General features: G+C 35.2%; 1 protein-coding gene across 9 annotated transcripts in view; it reads left to right on the top strand.

Moving 5' to 3' along the window:
• QKI (QKI, KH domain containing RNA binding) overlaps positions 1 to 17114 on the top strand; it is a 153197-nt gene that overhangs the window by 55709 nt on the left and 80374 nt on the right. For all 9 annotated transcript variants that reach the window (XM_058836242.1, XM_058836243.1, XM_058836240.1 and 6 more), the window contains exon 3: positions 7729 to 7845. In XM_058836242.1, coding sequence (XP_058692225.1) covers positions 7729 to 7845 — 117 coding nt within the window. The remainder of the gene's footprint in view (positions 1 to 7728; positions 7846 to 17114) is intronic.

The following is a 17114-nucleotide window of genomic DNA, read 5'->3' as shown; positions in this document are numbered from 1 at the left end:
TGCTTCAAAAATTCTAATGTAAGTGGATATATTTGACATAAACAGATTATATCTGTCATGATAATATTTACTACATGTATACTTTGGTCTTTACTTGGTTATTTTGCTTAGAAAACATGCCATATTTAGGGATAGAGAGAATGTTTCTCATGCATTGTTGTCTGCAGGAACTCTTCTGTTAGGTGGGTTTGGTAGAGACTTGGGAAAACAGCTTCACATGTTGTCACTAGCAGTCTTAACAACTACGTAAAGTTAGTTTGTATGCAAAAATTAACTTCTAAATGTGGTTACTATTGTCTGTGTACACTGTATTGACAGTGATAATACCATCTGCTTTGTCAGCTTCTCCTCCCCTTAAAATCTCATCAGATAATTTGTTTTTCTTAACTATATTACAAACTTGCCAAATCCGCCAGAGCACATTTAATCCTCAGACTACATGTTAATGCAGTTAATGAAAGATTTCACAATTTCATCATTATTACTGAAACATTATACTTTTCCCTCTTGATTTCTGAAATATATACAAGTGACTGTTTATGTAAATTTGGCCTTTGTTTTTAGTTAATCTATAATGTGGTCACTGAGTAAGTTGTGTATGGGAGGCACTTGTTTTTATTTGGTAGTAATTCCTACTGCTTCAACAGAAGCCATGTAGCCGTTTTCTCTTGAGATAAGTGTGGCGTTGAATCCCTGAAAACACTTTAAAAGACATGAAATATATCTGAGGTTTTGGCTTCATGGAAGAAGAAACTTTCTGTTCTGTTAATCCCAACCTACCAAAAAATGTAGTGGTATCATCTTCTGTATGGGAGGAGATAGTGGCAATAGTTTCAAGTATTTAAAGAAAATATTTTGACTGAAAGGAGGAGGTGGGGGCTGTAAATGTTAACTGAAAGGTTATGTATTTAATCCATAACTGCTACTTTACTGACAAATTACATGTGTACAGGTTTAAATGCTAGTTCCCTTAACAGGATGTGCTTGTGTTTGTACACTTACATGTACAGAAATATACATCACTACAGCTGCAGTGTTTTTGTGCTTATAAAAAACCCAACTAACCAAACATCTCCCTCCCCCCAAAAAATCCCCAAAACAAGAAAAAAACCCCAAAGCAACAACCAAAAGTCAATTTTTTTGACAAAGTTGTCATTGTGGAAATGGTTATATGGTCATGATGTACTAATGGAATAAATATTGGAAAATGTTACTGCTAGATAGGATAAGCAGTATCCTGTAGTAGAGTAAATTACCTATTTGCCATTTCTTTTTTTCCTACAAAATGTTTCAGATGACTTTCTCAGAAATTCATTCTTAAAGGTATCTATGTATAATTTTATGCTACAAGCTTTGTTTTCTTTAATAAACATTAAACTGCCTAACTGAAAGCATAAAATCTTAGAGTTTAATATGCTGTATTTTGTTTTCTAATACTTCAAGTGGTTTCATACTTGTTTCAAGTTAGAGGCTTTCAAAAATTCAAATCAACCATGTGTATCTGATTTTTTTAAATGATTATCTAAGACTTGGCTGAGAACAGTGAAAGATTTTCTAAGAAATGCAGAAAAATAACTGTATTACCAGTGTCATAAAACAATATTTCTTTAAAAATACGACAATGGGAAAAAAAAAAGAAACCTAAATTTACTAATTTTGATGGGTGAGTGAAGTCTTCATTGGATTCAGAGTCCATTCTTGTATTTTTGTGAGCATAGAGCTATTTTTTATCTTCTGCTTTAGTATTTCCAATTTGCATATAAATATTACAATTGAATGCTGATGATGATTTTCTTTGTATAAAACATGCATAGAAATATATACTTGAATTTAATTGTATTTTTAAGAAATTTATTAATCCTTGGAGTAAATGTTGATCGTGCTCCCAAAGAGTACTCACATTAAACAAACACCATTGTGGGTGTCATAAAAATTCATCATGCTTTGTTTTGAATGCCTTCGTTGTCTTGCAGTTCCCTTGTGTCTCTTGATTACTCCATTTCCGTGGTTGGCAATTTAGCCTGCGACTCTGTCAGATTAAGTTATCTCCTAAATGGTCTTGGAGTATGACTACTGCAATCTGAAGATGTAGAAGGTTTCTTCTGAAGTGGCTAAACTGACTTGCCAGCCTTGCTGCTTAAGATAAAATTACCAGATGTTCTCCATTATAATATCCAGTTTTCAGCTGCTTCCTAACCATGACATATTTTAACCACCGAACTATGCAGAGTCCTGGTCTTCAGATGCTTTTTATTTGGTGTAGAAAATCATATGAAAGGGAAATGAGCAGGAAATGCTGCTCTCCATGTCTTCAAAAAGGAAACTAACCACCAGGACATTTTAAACCACATTTCTTGGATTCTTTAGTTTGTTTAATGTATCAGCATGCAGACTGAAAACTGATTTGACCATGGAGAAGGCTGAATATAAGATACAGTTTTCTCTTCTTATAAAAATCCACTTTCAACTGGCAGTTATGTCTAACATAACTAGGCTGTAAGATAAAACTGGAGAAAATATGGACAAGGGAAGGAAGGGTTACTCATGAATTGAGAAGTGAAGTTTTTGTCCCATTATGATTTAAAAAAAAAAAAAGGGAATTATATGTAAAAGTGGTCTCAAAACGGAGAACTTGTTTTCACATATGACATAACTGTACTGAAGCTGCTTTGTACATGAGGTTAAGAATTGAATAAAATCATCAGGAGTGGACATTTATGGTTAGAAGTACTCAGTTGTAGTAATTACAGCGGGGGTTTTTGAAAAGGAAATAATAGAATTTGTTATTTTTCTAAGCTGGGGATCAGAAGGTGAAAACAAATGCTGGATTACCAGAAACATAGATACATTACAAAGCATTTGTTATGAATCATTAGGAAAGAAAGGGCTCCTTTATTGTGTGTTCATAATATTTTTATGAATTTGGCAGCTTATTTTATCTAAAAATTATGCTTAAGGTCAGCATGAAGGGTAGAGCATATTTTGGTTTTTTATAACTACTGAGCTTTTCTTGAGACTTTCTTTAAAATAATATTTAGGCTGTGTATGAAAAATACTCAAATACACATTGTACCTAAGGAAAAGCTTTTAAAAAAACTTTTAAAAACTTTTTCTTGGTTTCTTTAAGTTGAAATAGACTTGAGGAATAGCTTGTTTTGGCTTTTTTCCAGTGATAAGTAACTGACTCTGCAAAATCAATGTTTAGTAAGTCACTGGAACGTTTGCTAATAAGATGGTAGAATAAATGAGTTTTTAATTGAGTTAAATAATTGTTTGATCAAATGCATGTGTTTATGTTCTTTCTTCCTAGATTTGGATATTTTAATCAAATTGGATTTTTTCAAATTCATTTCCCTTAATGAAGTAAAGAATATTTTTTGTAAGTTAAATTAGTTCTTGCCACATCTTATTTTCATATTTCAAAGGAAAACACAAAATACAAAAGTCACAATAGTAGTATGAAATTTAGTAGTACTTTGCTGCCAGAAGTTCATCAGATTTTAACATGCATGAAACAATCCTTAAACACTGCATTTCCCATATGTAAAAGCCAGACACACTTCTTTGTCGTCTCTTATTAATCAGAAGCTCTGAGTCATGGCCTGGTTCATTCTTACTTTTCTTTACTACTTTTGTTCTGGGTGTGGGGACTGGTGAGAACTATAAAAGCACCTGGTCTGCTTAGGAAATAGTTGTTCTGGTAATACAAGATGTTTTTATCAGGGGGTTTCTTATGCAGCGGACTTGTTAGGTATGTCACCACATGGAAATTTTGCTGATTCTTGGTAGTGTCAGTTGCTACAGAATAATCATTAATATCCCAGAGTAAGTGGAAACATTAGGATTTGGAGCAGCTTTTTTTCCCAATATTTTTGTTTCTGCTTAAACACTTTGAGTCTTGGATTGAAAAGACAGGTGTCTGCTAAGGAAGGCATAAGCCTCTCTTGAAATGAAAAATGTAAACCCTCTCCCTCTGAATTATTAATTTTGAAATTAAAGGGCTCGCAGGTAAAGACATGGGGGTAGGAATAACAATTCTTTACTAGTATGTATAAATAAATAATAAAAAAAACCAACTTACAACTTAATAGAAATGTTAAAATGCAGTAGTACAAAAAACATTGACAGTCAGAACACAACCTGACCCTGTTGGTCAGGCTGTTGGTAGCAGTCTGATTAAATGGTGGCTGCAGTCCTCCTGCAGATGTGGTGACAGATGTGGTTCTGTTGAAGCAGTGATCCTGTAGAAGGGTGTAGTTTTCCTCTGGAGGTCCGACTGTAGTGTAGTAGATGGCTTCGGTCTTTCTCTGGGAATCCAGTGGAGAAAGGCTGACTGAAAGGTGTTCCAAGTCTCAGATTATATCCAGGTAGGAATGCTTGGCTCCTCCCGCTGGGGGGAGCATCTGACAATGGGATGATGGAATGTATCAGTCATGCAGTGAGACTCAATGGCCCATTAACAGAAGGTATCCCCCTGGAGGGAGGATGGGTTGTGGAAGAGATAAAGGACACTGCCCCAGCTGGTTTTAACAGCTGGTGATAGAATACATAGTTCCGGTTACAGCTTGCATTGCAACCCAAGACAATAACAAAGATCCTCATGGGCAGTCTCCTGAGACAGGTGATTTGTCTCTTTTCTTTAAGGAGGGTGTGTGTTTTTGACATCTTCTCAAAAAAAGGCAACAACTGTCTTACACACAGGCAAGATCCAGTAGTGTTTTGTACATGCTGAAAACTTCAAACATGAGAAGTTAGCAAACTAAGGGAATGTGAGGGTGATGATGCAGAGAAAGAGGCAGAGGGAGAGCAACAAGGGTGTAACTGGTTGGAACGTCAGCGCCTGGCTTCCACTAAACAGTTGTAATTCTTGATTTTTAGGATACTCTTGGGTTTGTGTCACCTTCTTCTGGAGGTTGTTTCTTTAGTTCTAATTTTGAGTTGAGGAAAATTTGAGCACATGAAAATAAAACTCAGGAAAACAGTTGTGAAATAGCACCAGTGAAAATTTTACATGCAAAAAATACATTGGGTGTAGAGAGATATTAAGTGTTGTGGAAGGAGAGACTGACTTCATTGAATAGCTTTTTCTGTGTTGTTGATGTAAAAGCAGTTAATCTTAGCCTGAGACACTTCTGCTTCATTTTAAAAATAATCTCACTTTTCAACATGTGTGAGGTTAGATATATTCAAAGTAGTGCAGCCTTAAATTGATCTAATTGATTTCTGAGCCTCTGCTGTTTCTATACTAGCAATTCTCTGGGGGTGAGGTGAATCGTACAAATGCCAAGCGAGAAACACTCCCAGAAATTAAAGGCAAATATTCTTAGCTTTGTCTCTGTCCAAATGTTAGAATAAACAATATTCCTGAACACAGGTGTATTATTTATAGAGAAACACAATGCAGTGATGAGTGTGATTGGGTGACAATATGAGACAAAGAGCACGAGAAATAGAGTTAAATATTAAGAATGGTCTTCTGAATCTGTCGGATGTCTCATTCTGATAATTCTGTTTGATAGTCTAGCTGGCCTGACAGGTATGACAAGCAGTAGGTGCAGATACGTGTTAATACTGACGGTTTGGAAAGAAAAGGCAGGGTTGAGCTGCCTTGGAACAGTTTATGAAGGCTCTTTATAAGGAGCATATCGTGAGAGTAAGTGGTAATGGAACTGGTTTAACATTTAACAGATTGTGTTGCAGTTTTAAGTCTGATTTCTCAACTAGAAACTCTAAATAATATTCAGACAACATGAATAAAGTTGCAAACTCCAGGGTAATAGAGATTCCTCCCTTTATTTTCTTCTTATCCTGTATAGTTCTATTTAATTTTTTTCTTATCCAAAGTATGTTGTTATTTGCTTACTCTTCTACTCATGATCCAAATTAACGAAACTTTAGAGACTGCTGTTTGCCTTGGAAGATAAAGACTATTATAATAGTCATCTTGTGTGTTGGTTAAAATATTGATTTAAAGTCAGCTTTGCAATATTATTTTAGCATTATTGGTGGAATGGCATAGATATCTAAAGTTTTAGTGTGCAGAAGTGTGTTTGTGGAGAAAAACAAGTAAGATACTGTTCCTGTAAGACAGTGGTACAGTTTTGGTATTTAAACATTAAATGTGTGACATGTAAGATTTTATTCACAGCTGAGCTTTATTACTTGCAACTACTTCATTGCTTTTTCAAAGCTTAGTGAATGTTTCTTTAATTTCTTGATTCACAGTTTTCTGTGTGTGTTCACAAGTTCCTTTTGTCTTTACTCCACACCCCCTCACCTCCCTGTAGTTAATTCAGACTTCATGATATGTTTTTGTTTTCTAAGCTTGCAATACTAAATAACTTTCGGAGTATATATTCCCAGAATAGTTTAGCTGCTGTGAAACACTGTTAATTTTCTTAAAGAACTTTAATTTGCTTGCATTCATAATTTTTGCTTACTCTTAAATCATTTCTGGTCTTTGCAGTTTCATAAGGATTTCAAATACGTTGAGTTTTAGTACTCAAGCCCAATTTTAATTAGCTGAGGAAATGAAAGCCAACAACTTCTTCACAATTCCACTGAATAACTTTGTTTACCGGGATCTAAAATATGCAGAGCTGAGTGCTACAGCAAGTTTCTGTTCTTTTAATTTCTTAGAATTTAATGTTCAGTCTGAAATTTCTTAGTTTATCTGTCCTTTAAGCTGGTGCTTCATCTTTGTGCTGCAGTTGTCACAGAGTACTGTTCTGTGTTCTCAGTGCTACCATCACTTAGTGCTTTTTTTATTTATGTCATGCTTTTCAGAATGTGTGGTTGAAATTAATGAAAGGGAAAAAGGTCTTGAAAATAACTATGAAATAATGTTATGTATGGCTAAATGGTGGTATTACTGTGTTGAGTGTATGTGGGGGGCTGTCTGCTGAAGTCAGCCAGTTAAACATGGAATGCTTGCTTTATTTATTTGTACAACTGAATAAATGATACAGCTTACAAAAAAAAGTGATGCGCTTTTGTTGTGTCTGCATATACACATAAAGTTTTATATATACAAATATTTTATATATATGTGTATGTATGACAATTTTTTAAGAAATGTTGCCCAAGAAGCCTAAATAAACGTGTAAGAGCCCTCATTTGTTTTTTCTGAAGGGAATGACATGGAGTAGATACAGGAGTTATTTTCCCTGTCCTTCTCAGATTGAGCCCAGCAGAACTGCATGGGCTGAGGAAGGAGAATGCTGTCTAAAAGCTCCTTAGCAGGGAGCAGCTGAGCAGTGAGCGTGGTGGCCTTTCCCGAAGGTCCCGTGCTGTTGTGGGACTGGAGCATTCCCACCACATGGAATCTGTGTGCATGTCTGGTCATGCACCCAGCCCCTGTGGGTTTCCTTGCCATGGGAGGTGCACCGTGTTGGTCTGCATGGCTGGACACGTTTGTGGTGAGGGAAAGCAGCTCAGAGTTTCTCTAAGAGCTTGTACAATTTCATGAGGAGGAGTAAGGACTGCAGCTGATGTAGACTACTGATGTTGCATCTGAAAGACCTATTTTCACCTGAAATTTGTATTCCCAAAGTTGGGGTCACGTGGGTCCTTCTGTATGAAATGTATGAAAACAACACCTAACTTCTTCAGCCTCAGGCATTTAGTGTGGTGTCCTAAGCCATTAAACACTGGATATTTTTAGACATAGAAATACATTAAATTAATTTTCTTTACTCTATTTTATAGAAATTATTTTTTTTCTTTCAGTTTAACTTTGTTGGAAGAATCCTTGGGCCCAGAGGACTAACAGCTAAACAGCTTGAGGCAGAAACAGGATGCAAGATAATGGTCCGAGGGAAGGGCTCAATGAGGGACAAAAAGAAGGTAAGATCTTGAAGGGCAGTGTAGTTTCAGATGCATAATTTTTTTTTCTAATAGGGGATAAACTCATGTCTCTCATTCCTACTTGTCGTGTTCTTTCTATTACGCTTTATTGTTATCTAGTGTCTTACACAGACTTAGTAAATAACACAGGCTGTCCTGAAGAAGTACATGCTCCATAATTCTGCAATTGGGAGTCTAACTAGCAATTATAAAGTATTCTTAATACTTTGTAAGTATTAAGTAAATTAAAATTGTGTCACATTTTACAAGGTAAAGGTAAAAATGGAAGTTAAACGTATTTTTGTAGGAAAGGCTTGTTAACCTCAAAGGTCTTACTAATAGCTTTCTTGTATTGAATTACCAAAGTAATGATTTGTGCATGGAGTGTGGACTGGGGCGGGGGAAATAAAATTAAATGTATTTCTGGCAGTCACTTCTATATGAGTGAACCAAAAGGCACAGTGTTTCTGGTTTTGTTTTGTGTTTAGGTGGAGTTGCAAAGTAATTACGGCTGTTCTTGCCTTGTCTTGTAGTATGCATGCTCTGCCCATATGAGTAGGGAAACTGCATGATAGAGCCTTCCTGAATGTCAGGGTGCTCTTGTGGTAACTGTTTTTCTAGGTTTATTTTCTAGCTATTTCCCTCTACCTCTGCCTACTGCTGCTGAAGTTACACCAATATCTCCATGGTAGTTTTGAATATTTCTTCTTTGTTCCCAGAAATACAGATTCTTCTTTTTTGGGATAACTCTTTTCTTTAAATGATCAGCCACATATTACATTCTATTGATACACATGTAGTACATAACAATTATAATAGAAAGTTAATGTCTACCCAGTTAAACATCTTTTCCTTCCCAGAGCTTATAAATGTGTTACTTTCAAATTTCATTTAATGTCTCTTGTTTTCATAATCTGCTGTAATACTGTCACTGCCCTTTGCCTTATTGTTGTAGGTTTTGGAGTTTGTAAAATGTCTGTTTGAGAATCACAGAGTGGTGGAGATTGACTCTTCAGGCAGAGTAGTCACCGTGTCCATCTTTCCTAGGACCATGTCCAGGTGGCTGCTAGGTGTAGTGTGCTCCTACCACCATGCTTCAAAACCTGTCCTGTCCTGTGGGGAGTCATTTCTCTAGACAGCTTGGGCAGGTTTATTCTGTGGATATATTTTTGGATTGATTTCCCCTGTTTTCCATGCCTTTTTTTTTTTTTTTTTTTCTTAATTATTTTTTTTCTAATAGTATTTTTTTACATAAGAATAGGCAGTGAGAGTTACTGGAGTTTTGTATTTAAGAAAAAGATTAGAAGAACTGAGATCACCTGAGTGAGTCACCTGTGTTTTTGAGTTTAGTAAGAAAAGAAAACTACCTTCAACAAGGACAAATACGGCAGGTCAGATAAAACCTTGTACACATTAAAAACTAGAAATTGATCCAGTCAGCATTTAAATGCCCATCATAACTTCAAAGTTGGTTCTCTCATAATTTTTAAACATTAAGTACTTGACCATTGAGAATTTAATGAGATAATACTGCAATTAGTGTGAAATGTATTTGAATGTTATCATATTATAATGTATTTATGTACCAAACAATATGATATAGGTTGTAAACCAGTGTTGAGTGCCAAATAATTTTCTTCAGAAACATGATTTTCATGCCATCCATTCTTAATATTTTCACCTCATTTGCTTTCATATGGTGATTTGTATTGGTCATTAGTTTAAATTTTTCAGAGCAGACTTTTTGGTGCTAACCACTGTTGATGAAGTAGGAATAATTTCATAATCCTTGATTATGATGCACACCAGTAAGATGTTTCTTGTAAAAATAATGATTTGGAAGCTGATTGAAGACATGGCGATTACAGACAAAAGAAGGAGTGAATGACATCTGTTAGTCTGGGGCACAAGTAGGCTTCTTGCTGTTGACTGTTGCCTCTTTTCCTGATGAATTATACTTACAGATGAACTCCCTAGTCTTGCAGTGCATTTAATGATAACCACCTTTTTTCATTTTCTCAAATGGCTTCTCTCTTTGCAGGTTGTACTTCAAAATGCTAATGAACATGAAAGTATAAAATACAGAAGTAATACTATGTTTTTGGCACGTTAGGATATGCTAATTCTTTTTAAAAACCCTTTCCTTTCTCTAGAGTCAATGTTGTTTAGAAAAGTCAATATTTGAGATTTTTTTTTTTCACAAAATTTGGAGGACATAAGAGATGCAGGTTAATTTTTTATATGTATTTTGTGAGTATAATTTGTACCTGCAAACTTAATTTACCCATGCTAATTATCAAAGAAAGCTTATTGGTTGTGGGAAAGAATAATTACTAAAGTAGTGTCAATCCTGCATGACAGCTGCACGGTACTAAATATTTGACTAAACTGCCCATGTACTTTTCCTGCCTCGCTAGTGGTTGCAGAATCCGTGAGAAAATGCAAACACTGACGTGCTGGAAAATAAACCATCCAGATATATTCTGCAGAGAATTTTGCTTTGCTGTGTGATCCTGTGAAAGAAGTAATGAATTTGGAATCCTTGTCATGTGGCCAAAACACTTGAACTGGCATCACATCTTACAACTTGCTGACAGATTCCCCTCAGAAACCAGGGAAAATCCTCAAATCATTTGTATTTTAGGCTCAGCTGGTAATCAGAACATCTCTCTAGGCAGCTTTCAACAAATTTAAAATCAAAACCTTAATTACTGAGAATACTGTGATTAGAGCCTAGGGGTACTTGAAGGAGATTATTGGGGAGGGGAAAGGGGTTGCAGGCATTCATCAAAAGCTAATGAATGTGTAACTTTATCAAGACCAAGGCATCTTTTTGCTTAGTCTGAATACACCTTTCATTAGTTAGAAAAAAACTAGTAACTTGCTTAAAGAAAGCATATAGTGATGGTTGTCCAATGATGGATAAGCAAAACATTTTTTTACATTTCCCTTGTCTGAAATTAATTCCATAAAATAGGCATTGATGTGCCCATAGGGAGTCAGCCCTGTGCTCTTTAACACACTGCCTTTATCTCATTTTGGAGAGGGCTATGAAGCCAAACAGCATCAGACTGCTGACTTGTGGCAGCCTTGGTCAGCTCTGTTGGTTTTTTTTCCATTTCCTTCTACTTTTAGACAAGAATCTGCCCTAGAACAGTGTGATGAGAGAGCATCATTTGTTTTTACTTCATGGGGAAGCCATCTCGTTATGATGCACAGAATTTTTTTCTTACAATTGGTAGTTTCAAATAGAGCAAGCAGCTATGCAGTTCTAAATTTGAAGAACTCTGTGCCTTCATCCTCTGTACCAGCTTTAAGTCTGTTGCACTTCACTCTGTATTAGATAATTTGAACTGATTTATGGTTTCTGACCTAGTTGTTCCAGCTTATTTGTTCCTAGAATCCTGTTCACCTTGCAAGCAGAAACATAAGGTTTCATGAAAGACATGCTCTCAGTTAATACCAGTCTTGACCTTTGACTTGTGAATAGTTGTTACAGTAAATAGATAATTCTATTTCTTCAACTCTCAATTTTTCGGTTTTTATAGTATAGCTGTAAAGGAATTAGAAAAACCCTGTTCTTGGTCCCTGCACAAAGTTTGAGGTAAATATCAGATGGGAAAAAATTTGTCTTGTGATCAGGATATTTTATTAAATTTACATGCTGTATAATATTACATATTTGTAATATTTTTTTACCTTTTAGGCTTTGAAATATTGTCTGATAAGCTTTGTTTTCCAATAGAAAAGCTTAAACGTTCTGTTTCACTAATAAAGTGATGTTAATGACATTGGATAATACATTGTACTGTCTTTTTGAGTAAACCACCTTAATTATAAGATGCTTAACTTTTATATTCTATAAAAAGCGCTATGTTGAACAAATGTAAAGTTCTGGTGCTGACACGCATGTTGAAATGGAATATATTTAGCATATGTGAGGAAATGAAGTTGCTCTGCCTTTCAAAATGGAAGGCTGGCCAGCCATCATTGTTTTTGTATTCTGGGAGTAAATTCCTTGGCTGACTCCTGTTGCCTCTAAAACATGCCTCTACACAAAAAGATGCCAGTGGTGTTTGACGATCACATCTGTCTGTGCTGGCAAACAGTGGTTTGGAGTCGCAGCTGTAAAAAAATTTTGTAACAGTACCTGTAGGAATACTAGGGGAAAAAATACTTTAAATGGCTGGGGACAGAGACATGTGAAAGTGAAAACAGTTTCATATTCATAATACATGACTAGAGTGACTGTTCTTTTATTTTTACAAAAACAACGCTTTTTGACAATGCTGGTGAAGTTTCTGGAGGTAACTCAGATGCTTACTTTTACACTTAGAACTGTAACTAGCAAAATCCCTTGTCAATGTCCATCCTTAAGGATGATGTTTATTAAAACTGACCTCTAGTTACTGGAAACTGAGACAGTCGGAGCAGCAGGTCAGCATGTTTGAGATGCTGAGTTCTGCTTTGTTAGTTTCTGTTGCAAATCAAAGTTGTGTTTGACTGTTACGTTCATTTGAATTGCCATCAACTTCTGTGACTACCTATTAAAAGCCATTGTATGGGCAGTCTCCTTAGTGTGTCCTGAATCTACTGCATTCAGGTTATAAACTCAGAATAGAAAATTTAAGCATTTAGAATTAAGTGTTTAGGATACTACCCTGGGAACAATAAACTTCAGTGTCTTCTATAGTGACATTTCCTCTGGACACACTTTTCATAAGCATGTATGTCTTAATTAAGTTTGATTTATCAAACTGATCAGTCTTGGGAGACTTTTCATTCAGACTTAATTTTTGGCTACTACAATAATTAGCCTTTTATTTTTAAACTAACTCTAAAAAAAAGAAGTATTCATGTAAACTTACATATTCGCTGTATCACAACTGCTGTTTTAATACAGATGTTTAAGAATATACTTGGTGGTTGATACTGCTTTGTCTCCCTAGAGGTTCATTGTAAAACATAAGGTATGCTGGAAATATTTTTGGTTGCTTGTAAGCTAATGTTTTTATATTTTTTTTCAGTAGTGAGTACTTCAGAAAATGGACTTTCCTGTTCTAATTTCAAAATGTTCATATCATTTGTAACTAACTATTTTGAATACAGGGGGAATTGTAAAGCTGGGTTTTATTATTTTTATTAAAGAATTGTTAAAGCATGGCCTTTTTCCCTTTTCACAGAAAAAACAGAGGTCTCTCAAGTTATATCCCTGGTAATATTTGAGCCAGTGACCCTTTCAGGAATTTACACTTACAGCTGATAGCATAGACAAAAAAAAAGGCATCATAGAAAAAAAGTCCTCTTATCAAGTTACTGATTGAATTATATAATTCAGTGCTAAAGATTAGTGAATTTTTAATTCTTTTAAATAGAGATTTTACTAGACAGTGATGAAGGTAATAGATGTTATTTCTCACTGACAGCAGACTCCTTTTAAGCCTGTTCTTGGGGGTTCTCTACACCAGAGTTTCTAGAGCATTATCTTTGGAATCTTACCCTCATACATCTTTTCTTTAAGTAATAAATGTTCAGTTAGTGATGACAGTAGTGAAGAACTGGTACAACTAGCGTAGTTATGTATGGGAATGCAAATTTTACAAGAAGAGAACATTTTCCTGAAGTTTTATATAAGGTTTGACAAACGCTTCTTATTTGAAGCAATTTATTTCAAGAGTATTTTCATAGCAGCCAGGGGAATGCTCTTACTTTCAAGAGCAGAATGGTTTTATTTTGAAGGGAAAAAAATTAGGTGCCTGAGGACCTTAAAAATTATTAGAAGGCAATATTTAGTCTTTCAGAAAAAACTACTGGCACATATATGATGTAATGCATCTGTTAGATGGTTTATTTCATGCATATTTTTGCCCTTTATTGGCTACATACTGAATATATCCAGTGTATATTGGATATATTTCTACATGAGCTCAATACAAAGTTGCAGCTTCGAGCAGATTTTAACACTGCTAAGACATGGCTTTTCCTATGTAATGTGGAAAGTAGCTGAAGCCTTTGGCTATGATTAACTTTGCTACCAAAAATTCATTATATGTAATTTTGTTCTGAGAGCAGTTAAATTGGTTATTGAGCTAATTAAATATGAAAATAACTTAGTTTAATAAAATACTTCTTTTTAATACCTCTGAGTACACTGGAAAGTGTAGACTGTGCAATCAAAGCCCTGCTAGTTGAAATCAGCTTATATTATGCTTTCCTTACATTTGTTTTTCTGTCAGATCCCTGTGAAAAAAAACTGTTATGAGCAAGCAGTGAGAGAATCTAGATTATTTTGAAATTGGAGAAAAGTAGCATCAAGTGTAGTGGAAGAAAGTATATCAAGGGAATCCTGAATCATTGCCTGAACATCTGTGTGTAAACAAGTCTGGTTTATAAATTAAAATGTTCTGTCTATTGAACGGGAATTGACTCATCCTGTAGCATGGCAGAAGTTCTCTTTCTGCAGAATTACTCCTAAGCTTTTGTGAGGTGGGAAGCACAGGAAGTGTTAATTGTGTTCTAAAAGGTTGACCAGCTTTCTGCTCACAGTAGTTTGTATCTGGCATTTGAATAGAAGTTTTGAAAGGCTTGGGAGACTGCATACAGAATTGCTTTGAGATTCTGACGAAATTGTCTGCAAACATCTTATCTGCATTTTACTTTGCCTAGCAAAGTAGTGAAGCAAGGTTTAAATAATGAAAATCTTCTGTAACCTGAAACTTTTTTCATGCTAACATTTATAACTTTCTTAAGAATTAATGCTGTGATAATATTGCTTACCAGAAGCAATTTGTATTCAGGTTTGCTTTTTCAGTGTGTTTGTTCAGTATTATGCAACTGTACTTGCAATTCTCTGTGGGTAATGCCATACTTAGTTGGAGGCTTGTGGGAATTCTCTAGTGCCTGCATGAAGACTGAGCCTGCTTAAATGTGGGAATGGAGTTAGAGCTTGTTGTTTCAGAGGGGAAGGTAGCATGCCTGTGTGATTCCTGAGGAGCTGGCAGTTCCTAGAAGTTATTTGTTTGCCTAATTTTTTAGGTGGCTTCTGCCAGGCAGAATACAGGCAGGTTGTTATTTGCCATAGTGGATATGGCTCCTCTGGGTCTTATTTAGCAATTTTATTGAGACTGATGGGAAGGCTCTTTAGCATGGGGTAAAAGAGTAAGCACAAAATAAGATACCACTATTGCTGAAACCAAATACTTGATTTACTAATTGAATATTTAGAAGATGGAGATATTTGACTTCGTGCTATTTTATTGTTTTCCAAATAGAGACAAGTAATCTGTTTCATTGCAGTAAGACACGATTCCTTGCCAACTGTATGACAACAATCACAAAGTGTAATTCGTAAAATGAGTGATCAGTTTGCCATTTAAACTTGCTTATAAATGGTGACTTTCCTTAGGTTTTCTGGCTTAGTATTAGACTTCGTCATGCCTAGACTTGGATTGAAATGGATATTGTTAATCACAGGCTACACTTGTGCTGTGAATGTCCTACAGTACCATACATTAAGTATATGAATGAAACTTAGGTAGCTGTGTAGATAATAAGGATGTGACAGTATCCTCACTTTAGAGTTTATCCAGATATGGTTGCAATATTATATCTAGAATGAAATATTATTAATATAATAATATCTACTTTTAAGGTAGAGGGAGGCATTTATTGACAGATGGTTTTGATATTTTTTGTTAACCTTTCATGACAGAATGTAGCAGCTTCTGTCTTCTAATTTTTATATTTTTTCACATCTTTTTGGGAAGTAAATGAGGAATGTTTTCATAAATACAGGACTCACTGAAGAGCATGCACACTGAATATATCTTAAAAAATTTGCTTTCACTTCAAAACAGTTCTGTTTAAAGTGGGTGTTAAGTATATGCATGAAAGGATGAAAGCTTATTTAAATGTTTAGTAAAGCCAAGTACACAAATCTGTTTTTCTGTTAGAGAGAACTTGTTACTCTCACTGTAGAACACTCCAAGTAATGCTTGGAGACTGTTTAACTTAGTAGAATCTGATATTCTGTTTAAATTATGATTTAAGTACCACAGTCTTACCATGGAACAAACACAAAACACAGAATTTATGCTTTCTTGATGCATTTATTGATGTTAGTGATTCTTGAATGTAAGTTGATTCATAAGTCAATTCAGCACTATATTCCTACATGACAAACAAAATCTTGCCCTAACCTTAATAGCTTGAAATGAAGAAAACATTAGGCTGGTTTTGGGTGTTGAAAGATCTGCTAAACAGTAACTGCCTTCAGACAGCAGCTTTCATGGGCTTGACAGAATGGTTTAACTGGCAGCTGAAGTAACAGGAAAAATCTGGGTGCAGGAAAAAATGGAAATATCAGATTATTGATTGGTTTCATAAGAAGATGTTACAGAATTATGTACAAAATTTTATAAGAATGGATGGAATCAGTACAGGGAGGGGATGTCTAGTCAGTGTAAAAATGTCAAGAGTTTGACACAGTTGCTGGGAAACACCAGGCTGTTTTGATGTGTGAAAAACTGAAGTTTGTGGGAAGTGAATGTATGTATAGTACTGTGGAAAGTAACCCAAAATAATTCACGGACCAGTTACATTTTCACAGCAAAAGCTACGGGAATTTTTTTTTTTTCTTATTGAGTCTTACATAGAATCATGGAATCTACTGAATTGGAAGGGACCTTTCAGGATCATTGAGTCCAACCCCTGGCCCTGCACAGGACACCCCAAGAATCACACCATGTGCCCAGGAGTATTGTCCAAACACTTACTGAACTCTGTCAGGCTTGGTGCTGTGACCACTTCCCTGAGGAGCCTGAGTCTCCCTACTTTTCTTTCTTCTTCCCTTCCTTCCTCTTCTTAATGTTTCTGATACTTTGAACCTAGATTAACTTTGCTGTTTTTTTTTTTTTCCTTCCCTCTTTCATTAATTTTTCACTTGTTTCATAAATTATATTAATTTTTATTGATTTGACATAAGGCTCCTCTCAGTTCTCTCTAGAAATCTTCTTTGGGTATCTTTTTCCATCTTGGTCCTTGACTACCTCCTTCTCATTGGTCATGTGCTTTATAAATTATTGTAATAAAATGGTTAATTTCTATGATGCTTCATTTATTTTCTGAAAATACAATTAAATGACACAAAAGTGCAGTAAACTGACTTTTGGTTTCTAGCAACACTTTATATAGTTTCATGATGGTAGCAAATGATATAAACACTGGTGTTTAAAAACAAGAGTTGTAACTGGGGAATCTGAGTAATGCAG

Source organism: Poecile atricapillus, chromosome 3 (genome assembly GCF_030490865.1).
Source record: "Poecile atricapillus isolate bPoeAtr1 chromosome 3, bPoeAtr1.hap1, whole genome shotgun sequence".
Taxonomy (NCBI): Eukaryota; Metazoa; Chordata; class Aves; order Passeriformes; family Paridae; genus Poecile; species Poecile atricapillus.
The sequence above is the reverse complement of the archived record's forward strand: the minus strand, read 5'-3'. Positions and strand labels throughout refer to the sequence as shown.